The sequence below is a fragment of the Dipodomys ordii genome, unplaced genomic scaffold, assembly GCF_000151885.1.
Source record: "Dipodomys ordii isolate 6190 unplaced genomic scaffold, Dord_2.0 Scaffold8, whole genome shotgun sequence".
NCBI classification, from domain to species: Eukaryota; Metazoa; Chordata; class Mammalia; order Rodentia; family Heteromyidae; genus Dipodomys; species Dipodomys ordii.
In genome coordinates this window covers 19974213-19991296 of record NW_012267224.1, presented here as the reverse complement: position 1 = coordinate 19991296, position 17084 = coordinate 19974213, and the positions used below count along the sequence as shown (strand labels likewise).

The window sequence follows — 17084 nt, the reverse complement described above, 5'->3', positions numbered from 1 at the left end:
CTCATATCTTAAACTAGCTATTCAGGAAGTTAAAGATTAAGGATCAAGGTTGAAGTCAGTCTAGGAAGAAAAGTTTGTGAGACTCTCCAATTAACCAGCAAAAAGCCGAAGGGAAGGTGTGGCTTAAGTGGTAGAGTACCAGCCTTGAATGAAAAAAAGTTAGGCCCAGTTCTGAAGCAGAAAGAAAAGAAAAAAAGGGAAGGAGAATGAGAAGAAAAGAAAGGGAAAGGAAGGAAGGAAGAAAGGAAAGAAGAAAGAAAAGAATGAACAATCAAGGGGCAGGCAGAGGAGAGTCTGCAAGCATAAGATTGGTAGGTATTGTCAATTATACATAGTAGTATATGAGTTGTCAATTATACATAGACCTTGCAAAGTTACTATCTATCATGATTTCAAATCTAAAGTATAATTGCTCATGACTTCTGTAGTTTCAAATTCCTTTTGATATACTTCCTCTTTCCAATCCTTCTTACCAATGTAGAACAAATATTCCAATAAGACTAAATAGAATTTGGGAGGGAAAAGCTTCAAAATTTGTGATTATGAAAAAAGTCTTCATGTGTACTTAAGCATAAATATTTAATCTTAAAATGCACTCACCGAGTCCAACTTCTTAGAACCTTTTCCTGTGTTCCCAACTAACATTTCCAATAGCCTGCCAAACATCTGCACACAAACATCTCTGAGAGATAGCCAACTCAATATATCCAGAAAAGAATTCATCTTTTCTCTTGGAATCCATTTCTCATTCCCCTGATCCCTATTAATAGCATTAAGATTCTCCAAGTTGTTCAGGTCCAAAATGTAGCTATCATCAAGCCTGACATTCACATGTCTTCTAGCCTCTGAAATAAAATTTACATCTTTCCATTGCTAGTATCCGAGCGCTGTGTCATGATTGAAAGGGCATGTTTATTTTATTACTTATACTAGTAAAAATGGTATGTCTTATAACTGATGGCGTATTATAGTCAAGGACAAAGAAATCCTGTCTCTTCATCTCCATTCCCACAGCTTCTAGCAATGTTTAAGAGCTTCTCTCTCTCCCTGGGAGTACTTGCCTGCCAATTGACTTTTATTGCTGGTCTTTTCTCAAAACTGGCTTTCCACAGAGCTGCCAGAGTTATCTAAAATACAAGATTCCCTGTTCTCAGTGGCTCTTATTGAATGCCAAGGAAGGCCATACTGCCCCCCCCGTGGCATTTCCAGAGTCAGTGTGCAATTCCTGGTTTCCTTTCAGAAGCATTGACTTCTTTGGGAACTCTGGGCTCTACCTACAGGCATATGCAAATAGTGACCACTCATAGGTTCTTATCGTTCCCAAGAACATTCTTCCTCCAACTCCAATGATGCTCTTTGCTTTTCCTAAGACCCCTGTTCAGCCCACACCTCTTCTAAGTCTCTTAAGTGCAAATAAAAATTTGGCTCACATCTATAATCCTAGCTACTTAGGAGGCTGAGATGCAGAAGACCATGGTTCAAAATCAGTTCAGCAGAAAAGTCTATAAGACTCCATCTCCAAAATAACCAAGCAAACACCCAGCCTGGAGACAGGACTCAAGTGGTACAACCAAGGGAGTATGAGGCAGAGTTTGATGCCCTAGTACCAACAAGACAAACATAAGCAAAAACAAATAAACTAACAACAAACAAAAAACCTCCCATTACAAACATTTCTGCCCACCTGATATTAGCAATTCTCTGTACATCTGTCTCCTAGAAGAAAACCCCCTAAAAGGCAAAAATCATATTTCAAATCATAAATATATTTTTACACAGAAGAAAGGAGAGCACAAACCATCTCTTCTGGGTGCTATGTGCAAAGGAAAACTAGGAAACTGAAGTTGGATGTCATACAAAAGAGACTGTCCAAAGAAAACTGTGTGGTCCTTCAAATCCTATGAGCAACGGGATATATTTTCAGGAGAATATGAAATCTATGCCCTGATTTCCCAATAGATAAATACAGATGGTCCTGAACTTACAATGGGGTCATGTCCTGATAAACCCATTGGAAATTGAAAATATTGTTAAGGTAGTAATTTACTTAATACAGCTAACTCCAAACATCGGAGCTCAGCCACACAGTCCAATGCAGGGCTGGTCCTTTACTCTCGTGGTGCCATGGCTGACTGTATGTCATACTGCACATCACTAGTCCCAGAAAAAAACAAACTCTAAGATTTCAAGTATGGTTTCTACTGAATGAGCATTGAATTCACACCATAGTAATGTTGAAAATTTTAAGTAACACAGAGACTATATGTACAATCATTTCGTTGTCCGTCACAGACAGCTGCTGATGACTCTGGTATTCAGATACGTACAGAAGCTCCAGCTCTGGTGTGTGAGCTGGCTGGGCCTAGTGACTTGTTGTTAATGGAATATATTAGAAGAGATGAATGTCACTTCAGAGATCAAATTATAGAGAACACTTTCGTCCATCATGTTTATTTCTCCCACCCTCCCTTTTTGCTAGAAGCTTCTCTATGTTCCTTGCCAAAGAATTTACATGAATAAACTGAGAATTAGATCTTGCCCAGCCAAGACTTGACAAAACACTCACCAACACCTTAAATAAAGATTATTAGAGTCCCTGAACCAGGGACCCAGCCGAGCCTTGGTCTGATTCCTAGCCCACATAAGAAATAAGAAATAAGCCAAATAACAAAAACAGAAGGGAGACAATGAGCACAGAATGAGTGGAGGGACACACACACAAAAATCTTACCAAATCTTTACATGTACCCTCCCCACCCCCCAAAAAATACAGACAAGGAGACCGGCTTGTTAGTATGACCCAAGTTCAATAGTAAGCAACCAAAAGTCAGTCTGCTAACATGGACATCAGAATGCTCCCTGACCCATTGAATTCATTGGGGACAATGGTACTCACTACCTGACATACTCCTACGTGTGGCTTCACCAGGTAGCCAGTTAATAGGTTAGGTTAACCCTGATTTCTAAGAATGATTGATGTGAGAGATAAACCTAAAATAACTGTCTTCATTTAGGAAGAGCCTTACAACCTTTATTTGCATGTATTTGCATGTATTTTTTTTTGTCCATAGGCACCAGAGAACTGTAGAATGCTACTGGAGAAGATGAGGGCTGGGAGACAGTCTGCACTTTTACAAGCTAATTGTGGAGATTATTACAACTAGCAACACACAGGCCATATGGACTTATATGACATCAAATGAACTAGGAAGCCTTTGAGTTTCTATCTCACTATTCAACTGACGGCAGTATTGAATGCAGCAAAGACCTTGAGTGTTTGACTGGTTTTCCTACAGTCAGTTCTGCACAGCCAAACCTACTAAATGTAAACCAGCAACCCTTCTGTAGCTTGGCCTTGGCACCAACCCCAGGAGCAGCAGTTGAGCATTCGCTCTGTGCATGTTGTGGGAACACAACCCAGGCTTCTCTTACTGTTGCCAGGAATGGGGATCAAGGAAAATGTGTCACTGCATTCAGTTCGGGTTGAGATTCTTTACAAGATCCATTCATTCGCCTCAGTGAACTGTGTTCTTCACAGAGAACATCGCTCAAAACCAGGCCTTACTTGGCTCCCCAGAACAGTCTGACAAGCTCCACAGTTGCCTGATTGTACCATGCAATGACTGCCAAAAGCAGGGAGAGGTGATACGCCAGGGTGGGATTCCCAGGCCTTCCCCTCCTCCACACAGAGGGAGAATTCTGAGTCTGCCTATTCCTGAGTCAGAATCACAGACAAGGAGAGCCATTTCTCGCTAGAATGATCAGTATTGGGAGTGGTTAACAAAATAGTAATATCAGAGAAAAAGGTAAGAAGAAGCAAGATTGTGAAAAGTGTGGAAGAGTTTAGGTTGTTACAGGAAGGGAGGAGATAAATGTAGGAGATAAACGTGTGCATGACAGCAGTGTGTATGTGTGAGTGTGCACACACACGCATGTGCACACAGAGAGAGGAAGAAAGGTATTTTAGGAAGTTTTGTTGCATGTAATAAATGGAACCACTATGATTTTTTTAAAAAAAAAGATCTTAGGAAGAATTTTTAGTGCTTATTGTTATGGGTTGTGACACTGGTATTCCTTTGACTGTGAAGATTGTGGCATGGTCACATGGAGTTTGATGCAGTTGGGTGACAGTAGACACATTGCATTTAAGACCCTGTAACACACTCCCAAGCCTCAATTTGGTTAAATCAATGGCTATAAAATAAGACGAGTAAGAAAAAGTCTTCTAAAGCCATGGAGGGTCTTCTTGGAGGTCAAGGTGTTCAAACAGGAAGAATCACCTTCAGCTCTCTAGTATGAGGCCTTATGGAAATAATGTGACACAGTGGAAAAACACGGATTTGGCTGGGTGCTGGTGGCTCACGCCTGTAATCCTAGCTACTCAGGAAGTTAAGATCTGAGGATCATGGTTCTTCAGGAACATCTGTGAGACTACTATCTCCAATTAACCACCAGAAAACTATAAGTGACACTGTGGCTCAAGTGGTACAGTGCTTGCCTTGAGCTGAAATGCTCAGGGACAGTGCCAGTCCCAGAGTTCAAGCCCCACAACAGACTAAACAAACCAAAAAACATGGACTCTGAAGTTGGGCAGTCCTTGATTCAAATCCCAATCCTGTCTCTTTTTAATTAGAAAGCTGGTAACTTACTTCTTTATGCTTGAACTCCTGGGCATAGAAATAAAGACATCCTAGGACCATTGCAAAAACCAAGAAAAATCTAAACAGCACCATCTACACAGTGGATATTGAATATGTAATGGTTAACCCCATGCAGGCAACATTTCTGGCTTCTTTGGTTGTTTGCTTTGTCTCTCTTGTGGCCTCAAATAATACTTTTGACTGGGAGAGAAACAGAAGCAAAAGAATACAACCTTTACTTGCATTTTTCCTGACATAACTTTAAGATAAATTATTAGAAGGAGGCAAAGTTCCTAGAAAGTTTAAAGAAGGTATGAACCATATACCCAAAATAAAGGCCTTCCTATGGGGCACAGAAGAACTCATGTTCTGGTAATATTTACACAAGAGCTTTTCTTGGCTGATGGAAACCCACAACGCCTAGGTCCCAAACTTACTGTGTAGTCTTCTTCCTAAATAATGAAGTTTGTTAGGGCTGGGAGTGTAGCTCAAGTGGTTGAGCACTTTCAGAGAAACACGGGCCACGAGAAAAGTTTGCCTACAACTCTGGTCTCCTGCTATTCAGCTCCCAACAGTTCACATCTCCACCTTCCATCCAAAACAACATTTTTTAATCTTCTCATAATATGGAAATCTCTACAGCCATTTCATCATTTCCCCTGCCCTGACCTCCCTCAAACAAAAAAAAAAATCAAATGCTCTGTTATCAGTATAACAAAGCAAAATAGATACCTGAAAGCTTCCGAAAGTCCCCTAGTTTATGGGAACTTACATGTTTACCCATTTCTAGAAAGATCAGCTATGACCATATTCAAAATCTTACCTTTGATCCCTTTTGCACAAAAAGTTTCTGATTAAATTAGGGTTACTAGATGGTAGTAAAAATAATAATTCTATCATCCCCATTCCTATTCTATAATACTGAACTTTAGAGTCAAATTTCCACCATTCATTGGGCCAAGAGCCATTTTGTAAAGCATGACCTTTCACAGAGGTTGGGAGGGGATTTTGAAGGCATTAGCCAAAAGTAGGAAAAAGATAAACTCTCAGACCTATAATTCTAGCTATTCAGAAGGCTGAGAGCTGAGGATTCGGAAGTTCAAAGCCTGTCAGGGCAGGAAAGTCCATGAGATTCTCACCTCTAACTAACCACCAAAAAAACCAGAAGTAGTATTGTGACTCAAGTGGTAGAGTACTAGCCTTGAACAAAAAAAGTTCAGCGGCAGCACTTAGGCCCTAAGTTCAAGCCCCAGGACCAAATAACAACAACAAAAAGTGAGTCTCTGCCTTCCCCTCTTTCTCACAAGACAATAACCTGTCGTTGATGTGTGTTCCAACTTCAGCTGGAAACACTAGAAGAGGCAAAAGTCTGAAAAAGGATTCACATGCAAACATCAAGCAAATCAAGCAAATATTTCAGGACAGTTCTATGATGGCCCAGAAGTTGAGGGAAGATTCCCTAAGAATCTATTTCCAATGATATTTGCATACGTGTCTGTGGGCCAATGAGTGTCAGAATGAAAATCTCAGCACATAAAACACTTGAGCCCTAAATTCCTTTGGTAAGCAAAGATTTGGGATGAAGCAAGTGTCCTTTGGAGCTCTAATGAACATTACAATGAGTTTCAGAATGTGACTGGGCCGTGCCAAGCTGATGAGCTGGCTGACTGAAGGGTAGCTTTTTAAAAAGCCTTTGGTATGCCAGAGACCTAACTTTGAGGTCTTTCTCTCTCTCTGGCAACAGCTAACAGTATCACTAACACCTAAAAAAGAATGTAAGCATCTGCAGGCAGTCACCACTCAGCTTTATATGTCAACAATCCTTAAAGAGGAAACACAGACCTGGAGCCAGAGCCTTGGCTTTCTTGCCAGGAAATTCTATTCAACTACTTTACCGTAACACCTTCACCCCCGAATTCTTCATAAGCACAGTGCAAGTCAGGGACTAAAGTATACCTATTCCTGCCTTTGTAAGTCTACACGTGTTTATAATTTGGGATTGCTATGTGAAAACATACTTCCCTATTTATCTTCGAGTCTAGCAGTTGGGCCATTTTATTGGATTGGCTTCTCAACATCAGGTCATTAAGACCCAAGCCACAGCATGGGTTCCGGGCATGGAAAACCCCTGGGCTACAATTCTCACATCACCGTGGCTTCTGCCACTGCTGACTTCATGATCCATAGATGCTCACTGGCCTGTCAACCCTCAAACAAAGTACAAGCCAACCTTGAAGTCTTCGGGTTCACTTGAGAAATTCTCAGGCCTCTCCTGCCTGGCATGAATATCAGGAAGAGGAAAAGGTCATGTGGTAAAGTGTACTCACAGAAAAGTCTCATTCCTACTAAGCCAAGATGGCCTCTGCCTGCCAGGCGCTGGTGGCTCACACCTGTAATCCTAGTTACTCAAGAGGCTAAGATCTGAGGATCATGGTTCAAAGGCAGCTCCGGCAGGAAAGTCCATGAGACTCTTATCTCCAATAAGCCACCAGAAAACCAAGTGGTAGAGTGCTCGCCTTGAGCTGAAGAGCTGAGAGACAGCATCCAGACCCAGAGTTCAGGCCCCATGACCGGAAGAAAAAAAATAGGCCTCTGCCATCTTCAGAGCAACCACTTATTTGAAATTCCTTCATGCCAAAGAAAAAGAATTAATTTCTTTTTTAAACCTACCAGAAAGTTGCAAGAATATTACCAGAACTGTCTATCTTTTATTTAAATTTAACATACTACCACATTTCCTTCCTTTATCTTTCATCTCTTTATCTCTTATCTCCAGTTCCCTCTGCATATAAATTATATACATACATTTTGCTTAAGTTTTAAAATTAGTTGTATATATGATGACATTTCATCTCTCAGTACATCAATATCCTGTTTTCTAAGGTCAACAATACTACTATATACACAGCAGACTATTCATTCACGCACACAAGGACTTCAACACAGAGCTTATTATTACCTGATATTCAATCTACACTCAAATTTCCTCCGTGGTCCCATAGTAGCCATTATAGTGTCTTTTTCAGTTATGGATTATCCCCTGCCTTTGGCTATCAGATCTCCTTAGTCATTTTTAATCTACAGCAGTTTTCGGTCCTTTTTGGCTAGGGGAGTTGATGTGAAGCATACTGATAGTGTTGAAAAATATAGGCCAGCTTTGCAATATGAAAATCTGGACTTGACATTTCAGAACTGTGATTTCTTCGTGCATCACTAGGAGACCTTGTCATTTAAACTCATTACTGGTACTGGTTAAGTTTGATCAGGGCCAAGTAGCTACTGAAAGTCAAAGTGTCTGAACATGGATATGTAAGCATGTATAAACCTTTAGTTTCAAACTGCTAGCAACAGTTGTTCAAAATCTTATTCCCCAAACTATGTTTGAAGAACTGACTTTTCTTCTCTTGTGTATTAGCCTCTTTTCTCCTGTATCAGAGGATACTGGCTGTAACTGTCAAGAAGGATCTAGCAGACCACAAATACTCAAGGTTTCACAGAGGCAGTGTTGTGTAAGAGCTTCATAAATGACTAAGGTTTGGTCAAGAATAGCAGCAAGAGAATACTACATTATATGCAAAAGAAGTATCAGGAGAAATGGCACCATATAGGGGTGTGAATTTAATCCATTCATAGGCTAAACAGAAATTTGTAAAAAATAATTCACATGCATACAAATATTCACATATTGATATTCATATATTATAATAGTAACATGTTTATTACTTATTTTATGAAGTTACTTGAATCTATTCCTCCTAAACTTAACCATTTACCTACATATTAACTTATTTAGCTCTATGGGTGTGGCAGACAAAATTAGAAGGATTTTTAATGACCAATCACCAACTCATTACCAACATAGAAATGAAAGGCATCCATAGAAATAGAAATTCTTAAAATAAAACAAACATCCAGTTCATTCACCAAGTTGATACCATATCCCTTCCTAGTAGGACCCCCCACAGGTCTCAAACACAATAGTTTCTTTCACATCTAATTTTAACTTGTCATTGTGATATGGCTAAGAAACTCTAAAACAATCAGTAAGGTCTATGTGGGATCCTGCTTAAATTCTTGACATTTTTCTCATTGTTTTCTACAAAAACACTCACAGAGAAGGCCATAAAAATGGAAACAATTAGTGAGCCATTACCAGGCCTCAAAAAACCCCAGCTTTGTGTGTGTGACCATGTACCTTATGTGTGTGTTTATGCATGCACACCAAGTTCCTTTCTGAATTATTACTTGATTGTTTTCCTGATCTCCCACCTTTCCCCCCACCCCCAATTCTTTTCTTCTTTTTTTCATTTTTTTTATTGTGAAAATACTGTACAGAAGGGTTACAATTACATGGGCAAGATAATGAGTACATTTCTTATTAAGCAGTGTAGCCTCCTCCTTTTTCCCCTTCCCATTCCTTCCCATCCTCTTCACTCCCCCCTCTCCCCACCAAAGTTGTAAAGTTCGATTTCAACATAAGGACTTGTACATCTCATTGTTGCAATGGATCCACCTGTATCCCTATTTAAACGATTTGTTTTTTTCCTTCCCCTCCACAAATTATATCAACATCAGTGAAAGCAGGGGTTATACCGTGGGGGAGGGACATACAAAGTAACAAAGAAATAATCTTATTAATGTGTTAGAAACAATCACATGAAAGAAAAAAAAACATTTGAATACATATCTTAGGGTTCATTTCCCTAACATCAACTTATCTGACCTTTTCTGCTTGACTCAGACATATACTAGTTATTGCAAATAAGGGAAACCATGGGACCTATGTTTCTTTGTTTTCCCCCCTTTTCTAAATGAAAGGCAGCTTCAAAGTAATGAAATTAGTTGCCAAGAGTTGTAAAGCATATTGGTGCATGAAAAACAAAAACAAAAAAAACAAAACAAAAAACCCTCCTTCTTCTGATCACATGTGAACAAGTGATCTATGGACCTGACTTGGACAGGTCTGGAAGGGCCAGGGTTCTACTTAAACACTTCTTATGACATTGGACCGCCTAGTCCCGCACTGTATCTTTAGAATTTGTTCATTTACAAATAGAACTTCGGTATTTAAGCCAAAGTAGACTTCCAATATTGAAAGCAGCAATTTACTGTGAAACGGCTGCTTTCTCTCGGAATTCTTTCTCTCTCTTTCCCTCCATGATACAGAATGCAGTGAAGTACCAGAATGGGAACATGTAATTAAAATCACATTCCTCTCCTGAGGTCAACCCAATTATCAGCCTCTTACCCCAAAACAAATTTACCTCTTTAAGATTGAAGGACTTTATCACTCATGGAGAAAAAATATAAACAAAGATTAAGATGCCATCTGTACATCACTGGAATTTTTCATTTTTAAGTGACCTTTTAGTTTAATGGATTTAGTGCCTTCCCATTCAAGTAGAATATGTATTACAAGAGAGAGCTGTAACAAATGGTACTGTCATGACCCTTAGGTTAAAGCAAAGGAATATTGGGAAATAAATCTCAATTCTGGATACTCACCAATCCTGCAATGGGGGTAGGCAATCTATTGATCTTTCTAACAAGTCCTGGCTTTATAGCATTCAGCAACCTGTCATGAAAAAGGCAGAATGTCAAGTGAGATATAAGCAAGATGGATCACGCAAATCACCTTCATCCGGGGCTACAGTTAAATTGCTGAATAGGAAAAGCAGTGAATTTAAAGCATGCAGTAAATCTCAATAATCTATCAGCCTTCACACATATCAAGCAAAGAGATCTGCCAACATCTAGTTCATCCATGACAGGTGAAGTTTTAGAATTTGGAAATGTTAGGAAAGAAGGAAGAAGAAAGAGACTAGGAAGTGAATGGACAAGGATGTGAGTTGTGTTGGGATTGGAAAGGAATTTTCTAGAACTGGAGCCATGTATTACAATGAAAGTAAGATATGCTGCCAATTCTCCTAAGGCAGGGGCCTCTCTAGCGATGTACTAAGTTCAAGGACCAGCATCTATCTTTGCAAGTGATTTGCCAAGACAAACTCTGCCTCTAGAACTGATCTGCTCTTTGAGGAGATTGGCTTATTAAATGTGGTTGGGTTTCACTTAAAAAAAATGGATGACTATATTTTGTAAGAGGTTAACCAGTCATATCCTGAAGAACTTAAGCAAGGCTAACCACAATTCCCTAGGTACAAAACATATTTGAGTAAAACATTTTCAGAGTAAGGTTATAATCATGTAAAATGGTAATATAAGCAAGTGAATGCAATGAAAAGTTATTATATTTCTTCAAGAAATATAAATTCAGAATGAAGAGAAATCAGGAAGGCAAGTTGTAGAACTAAATAAAGTTCGTGTTAAAGAGCAGAGCATGGTATTTGCAGAATAGGTTATCCATAAAGAAATATTTAAAAGTAGGGGATTGCAGAATGGAAACATTTATTTTCACATTCAAGAACTGAGCAGTTAGATAACTTGTCTCAGGATACTATCCATGCAGAAAGGAAATCAGAGCAAGAATTTATTATAACTCAGGGCCAGTAGGCTCTAACTCCTGGTCCATTGTCACCCAACAACTGTTTTATTGATTACACAGCTATACCCATTCATTTACATGTTTTGCAGCTATTCTTGTGCTACAACAAGAGTTCAGTAGTTACAATGGAGAATGGAGAGCCTACAAAGCACATACCATTTACTATTTGGTCCTTTATAGAATAAAGTTTACAGAATAAATTCTCATAAATTCTGAAGGTTCTACACTGGATAGAGTTATATAGGTAGATAACCGAAATTCTTTGAACTACCACTGTATATTAACAAGTTGAGAAATGTCCCTGTGGTGGTATAATAGACAGTGAATGATCTGCTTTTGCACCAAGTATTAATTGCCAGTTGATTGTATGTTGTAGAGATTGTTAATTTTCCTTGGGGGAATGAGCCTTCCAATGCAGATAGAGATGTGTGCATATACATATGAAACTCAATAGAAATGGAAGGATATAAGACAGCTGGCAGAAAAGGCAACATCAGTGGTGCTAGACTCCTCATCTGCCTCATTTGGTCAGCTAACCCTTAGATAGATTACTTTGGACAAATCTGCCAGCCTCAGTTTTCTCAACTCTAATGTGGAAATATAATGCTACCAACGGAAATAGATGTCACTATGGCTTAAAAGAGATTAAAAAGATGTAAGAATCTAGCATAGAGCCTGTAAGTTCTATAAATGGTTCTCTATGTGTGGATATAAGCTTTCTTCTATAGGAAAATGATTCACAGCATTTTAGATCAACCACTTTCTTGAATAGTTTTATATATTTTTTAATTAAATGAAATAACATTCCTACCAGAACAAAAGCCTTGTTGTTAATTCACCAGTATAGAAAAAGTAACAAAATACTCTAAAACTCATAATCCAAACATTTTTCTTTTAAAGAGGCACTTATAAAAAAATCTACATCCAGGGGCTGGGAAGTTGGCTCAGTGGTAGAGTGCTTGCCTTGCATGCATGAGGCCCTGGGTTCAATTCCTCAGCACCTCATAAGCAAAAAGAAAAAACCCGGAAGTGGGGCTGTGGCTCAAGTGGTAGAGCGCTAGCCTTGAGCTGAAGAGCTGAGGGACAGCGCCCAGGCCCAGAATTCAGGCCCCACAACCGGACCCCCCCCAAAAAAAATCTACATCCAAGATACATTTGTATAGTTAGTAATGATGGCTGTACTCGTTCTTCATATACATTTAGATTTTCAAAGCTGTCTTAAATATTTCAATATGTTTATCCTTCATAGGATTATATTTGTATTATAGAATCTTCCTTGTCACACGAAGTTATAAAAACAAATAAATAATTAAGTAAACTATAATGCTAGTTAACAGAATGAAAGTAATTGTTGGGGATGCTTTTGAGGGGCAGGAAGTATGACAGAGGAGGTGAGTGATTGAAACACAGTGTGAAAATGTGTTTTTTTAATATTTTGTATTTTCAAAAATATAAAATAAGCCGGGCACTGAAAGCTCAAGCCTATAATTCTAGCTACTCCGAAGGCTAAGATCTGAGGATCATAGTTCAAAGCCAGTCTGGCCAGTAAAGTCTATGAGACTCTCATCTTCAATAAGCTACTCAGAAAAAGCCAGAAGTGGCACTATGGCTCAAGTGGTAGAGTGCTAGGCCCTGAGTTGAAGCCCCAGGACCAGCACACAAAAATAAGTAAATAAGTAATATATATAATGTAATTCTTATACTAAAAATAAAATAGCCACTATACTCTTACATATGTAAGTGATTTTCAAGTCAAAGGCACCTATTTTTTTTCCTATAAACATTTTCTCAATTCTGCTCCCAGTTTATAGTATACAACAATAAAAGATAACATTGAATTCACATTGTAGGAATGCCCAACACCTGCTTATCTTTTATTTTGCATTAAACTCAGGACATTTTTATATGTTTTAGGAAACAAATGAGACACTCAACAAGAAAACGATGAGTAAGAGTCCAGAATATTCAGCTGTAACTTTATTAAAAACCACTACTGCCACCGTACATAAATTAGATAGAAATATTTTCAATGCAAGCCTATCTATAGCATGTCTTCAAGTGGTGATAGAGTTGTTGGGCATTTTATATTTATGTATCTTCTGGGGGGGCATTATCACGCAAAAGCCCTTCCCCTACGACATTTCTGTAGATGAAAAAAGTTGAGCTCTAAACAAGATGTGAAGATGTCCTCAGAGATACATGAGCAGCTACTGTGTAGCATAGTTAAATAATTTTCAACCCCTGGGTTAGTCCTTTTCCACAATTTGGTGCTTTTGAAAGTATAACTGTGTTTGTACCATCAAAGCACAACTCAAAACAAAGCATGCTGTCAAAATTTAATGGGATAACATCAACGTGACTGGGTGAAAGTAAACTAGGAGGGAGCATCTGATGCCAATTGGGAAGTAGAAGACACACTGGGTGTGAGTTCTGCAATGGATCTCTACATCACCAGCATGAACTACCTGGCAGAAAAATCTCCCTTCAGCAGAACTCTACACCAATGTCCTGCCGTGGGCTATGCTTTCCTAGGCCCATGGCTATAAGGCCTTGACAGGTGATTTTTGTTCTCTATCTGCTAAGTGACATCTCAATGTTCATCAAAAGATTATGTCTGGGAAGTTGGCATTCTTCTACACATGAAAAAAGAATCAAGCATTTTTGCCATCCTGCGTCTTCTTTGCTGAATATGCCTAATTTACAAACAAAAAAAGACAAAAAAATATCAAAGAAATAAGAGCCACATAGATGGAACTATTTCCAGATGTTTATTGATGAAATGATTCTTTGTCAAGTGCTGCTGTGTGTTATATTTTCTTGTAGGCACCAAAAGGGCAAGGACAAGTGATAAGCTAAGTCTTTATTGTTTGAAATTGATAATCATGGTGTAGGTGAATGAGTGGACATTGGGAAAAGACAAATAAGTAAATAAGTGAGAAAAAACTGAGGTGGCAGAAACGCTGGGAAGACAATTATAGGCCCATACCAGGTAGACAAGACTTTAACGAGATGGTCAGAACACTGCTTTGAAGAAGTAACATTTGTTTTTTTAAAAAAAAAGTTGAATGACAGCTGGGCGCCGGTGGCTCACGCCTGTAATCCTAGCTACTCAGGAGGCTGAGATCTGAGGATCGCGGTTCAAAGCCAGCCCAGGCAGGAAATTCTGTGAGACTCTTATCTGCAATAAACCACTAGAAAACTGGAAGTGGCACTGTGGCTCAAGCGGTAGAGCACTCACCTTGAGCTGAAGAGAGCAGGGACAGCACCCAAGCCCAGAGTTCAAGCCCCATGACTGACAAAAAAAAAAAAAAAGCTGAATGACATAAAAGTATTAGCCAAGGAGAGAAATGAGAAAAAAAAGCTACAATTCACAGAAAGTCCTTGAGAAAAGAGTGGGCTTGGTATATTTAAGAGATAATCAGAAAACCAGTTGTAGCTGAAGCTGAGTACACAAGAAGAAGGAAGAGGCTGAGCCATGAAGACAAAGTATCAGCAAGATTCAGGCCCAGGGGAGGTGTCTAGATGTATGCGAAGTTCAATGAGAACTACCAGGAGACATTTAAGCAAAAAACTGAGACGATCTGTTTTATATTCTTAAAATATCACTAGATGTGAATAGGTATAACATTATTTACAACTATCAATGTTATAGAAATTTTATGCTTATTAAAATTATACATATCAGAAAGCATAAATAAGTGAAACCTCAAAAATAATTTATAGCACTCAGCTTGAGGAAGAGGAAGGAAGGGTCTGGGCACTCAGAGCTGGCAGTCTAGATTTTTTGGGGGGAGGGTTGGGAAGGGGGCTTGAACTCAGGGCCTAGGCACTGTTTCCAAGCTGCTTCTGCTCAAGGCTAGTGTGACACCAGTTGAGCCACTTCTGTTCTTTTCTGAATAGTTTATTGGAGATGAGAGTCCCACGGACTTTGCTGCACCAGCTGGTTTTGAACCACAATCCTCAGATCTCAGCCTCCTGAGTAGCTAGGAAGACAGGCATGAGCCACCCACTTTCAGTTGGCAGTCCAGATTTTAACAGGTAAATCCAACATACATTAGTTATGGGTGACTGGAAAGTCATTTGATCAGGGTTATAGTTTTTCCTTTAATAATAGGAGGGTAAAAAGCCCTCACTCTCCACCCAGGATGATGGGGAGATCCAGTGAGATGATGTCTGTTGTTAGCTTTGAATAAATGGAGACTCGCTTGTTTCCTTAGTTACTGTCTCTTTTTGTCAGGTTAAGTCCATGTTATTTAATTTCAACTTTTCCATTAGCCAACTGCCAAAGACTAAAATAAGCTTGACTTGATTTCTTTTTGAGTCATCTTTAGATAAAATTTTCATAGAAATGGGTCATCTTAACAAATGTGTGTTGTTTTCCTTAGTACATCTGGTGAACAGCAAGGTTTTCTAGAAATAAAAAGAATAACTATGATCTTAACTCATCCTTAATTATGAAAGAAGTTAATGATACTGAAGGTAAGCAAAAATAGATGTGTTTCTTGTGACACAAATTAAACGGTATGTACTAAACTCATATTTAATTCTAAAACATATGTATCATAGACTATTCTACAGTTCTTCATATTCTCAAAAAATACTTGTTGAGTATGTATGGCACCTGCTCTAATTTTGTATATTGGGAATATAAAGGAAAACAGGAAAGCCCACTCCACCCTACCCCCCAAGTCTGCAAACATACTAATAGATTTCAAACCTACAGAAAGACCACAGGTGGCTCAGCCACATGACACAACACATAACCATCTTGAGCTCCTGAGAGGTGAATTTAAAATGTGTTTGACACATACTTTATGGGATGCAGTTTTGAAAAGATTCACAACTTGTCCCTGAAATAAAGAATTGTTGAGACAGGAATGATTCTCAAACCCAGAATGCATTGTATAACGCTTCATCACCCTCAGATTGAATATATGGTAGTATCTCAGTCATTGTTTAATAGTTACCAAATACAAAGTGAAACATTTTCTTTTCTACTTACAACATTTAATAAACATTTCCCACCCCTGTTCTGGGAAAAAATCTGTTTTATAAATTATTCCAACAGGCCATGTAATATCTCTACAAAGCACATGACTGATAACATTACTACTAAGGTCCTGTTATAAGACCAAATAGACATTTTGAATTATATGAATGGCAATTTATATGATACTAGATTGCAAAAGCAGGAAGTGGCGTTGTAGCTCAAGTGGTAAAGCGCTTGTCTTGATCTGAAGAGCTGAGGGACAGCGGCCAGGCCCAGAGTTCAAGCCCCACGGCCGACCAAAAAAACAAAACAAATAAAATAAAATGCTGATAGATTGCAAAAGTAACTTTTTTAAATGATTACAGATATATATATATATATATATATATATATATATATATATATATATATATTTTTTTATTGTGAGAATATCATACAGAGAGGTTACAATTACATGGACAAGATAACCAGTACATTTCTTATCAGTCATTGTTGCCTCCTCTTTGTTTCCCCTTCCCATTCCTTCCCATACTCCCCCACTCTCCCCACTACCTGATCCTCCTCCCACCCCCCACCAAAGTTGTAAAGTTCCTTTTTCAACATAACGACTTGTATATCTCATTGTTGCAATGGGTCCACCTGTATCCCTAGTTAAAAAATTTGTTTTTTCCCTTCCCCTCCACAAATTATACCAACATCAAATACAGTGAAAGCAGGGGTTATTCCGTGGGGAGGGACATACAAAGCAACAAAGAAATCATCTTATAAATATGCTAGAAACAATTGCATGAAAGGAAAAAAAAAACCAAACAACCATTTGAATACTTATCTTGGGGTTCATTCCCGCTAACATCACCTTATCTGACCTGTTCTGCTTGACTCAGACATATACTAGTTATTGAAAATAAGGGAAACCATGGGACCTATGTTTCTTTGGGCCTGGCTTACTTCA

At 38.7% G+C, this 17084-nt stretch overlaps 1 protein-coding gene across 5 annotated transcripts in view; it reads right to left on the bottom strand.

The window, feature by feature from the left end:
• Positions 1-17084, bottom strand: part of Limch1 (LIM and calponin homology domains 1) — a 308334-nt gene that overhangs the window by 157854 nt on the left and 133396 nt on the right. For all 5 annotated transcript variants that reach the window (XM_013009081.1, XM_013009082.1, XM_013009085.1 and 2 more), the window contains exon 3: positions 10146-10215. In XM_013009081.1, the coding sequence (XP_012864535.1) occupies positions 10146-10215 (70 nt within the window). The remainder of the gene's footprint in view (positions 1-10145; positions 10216-17084) is intronic.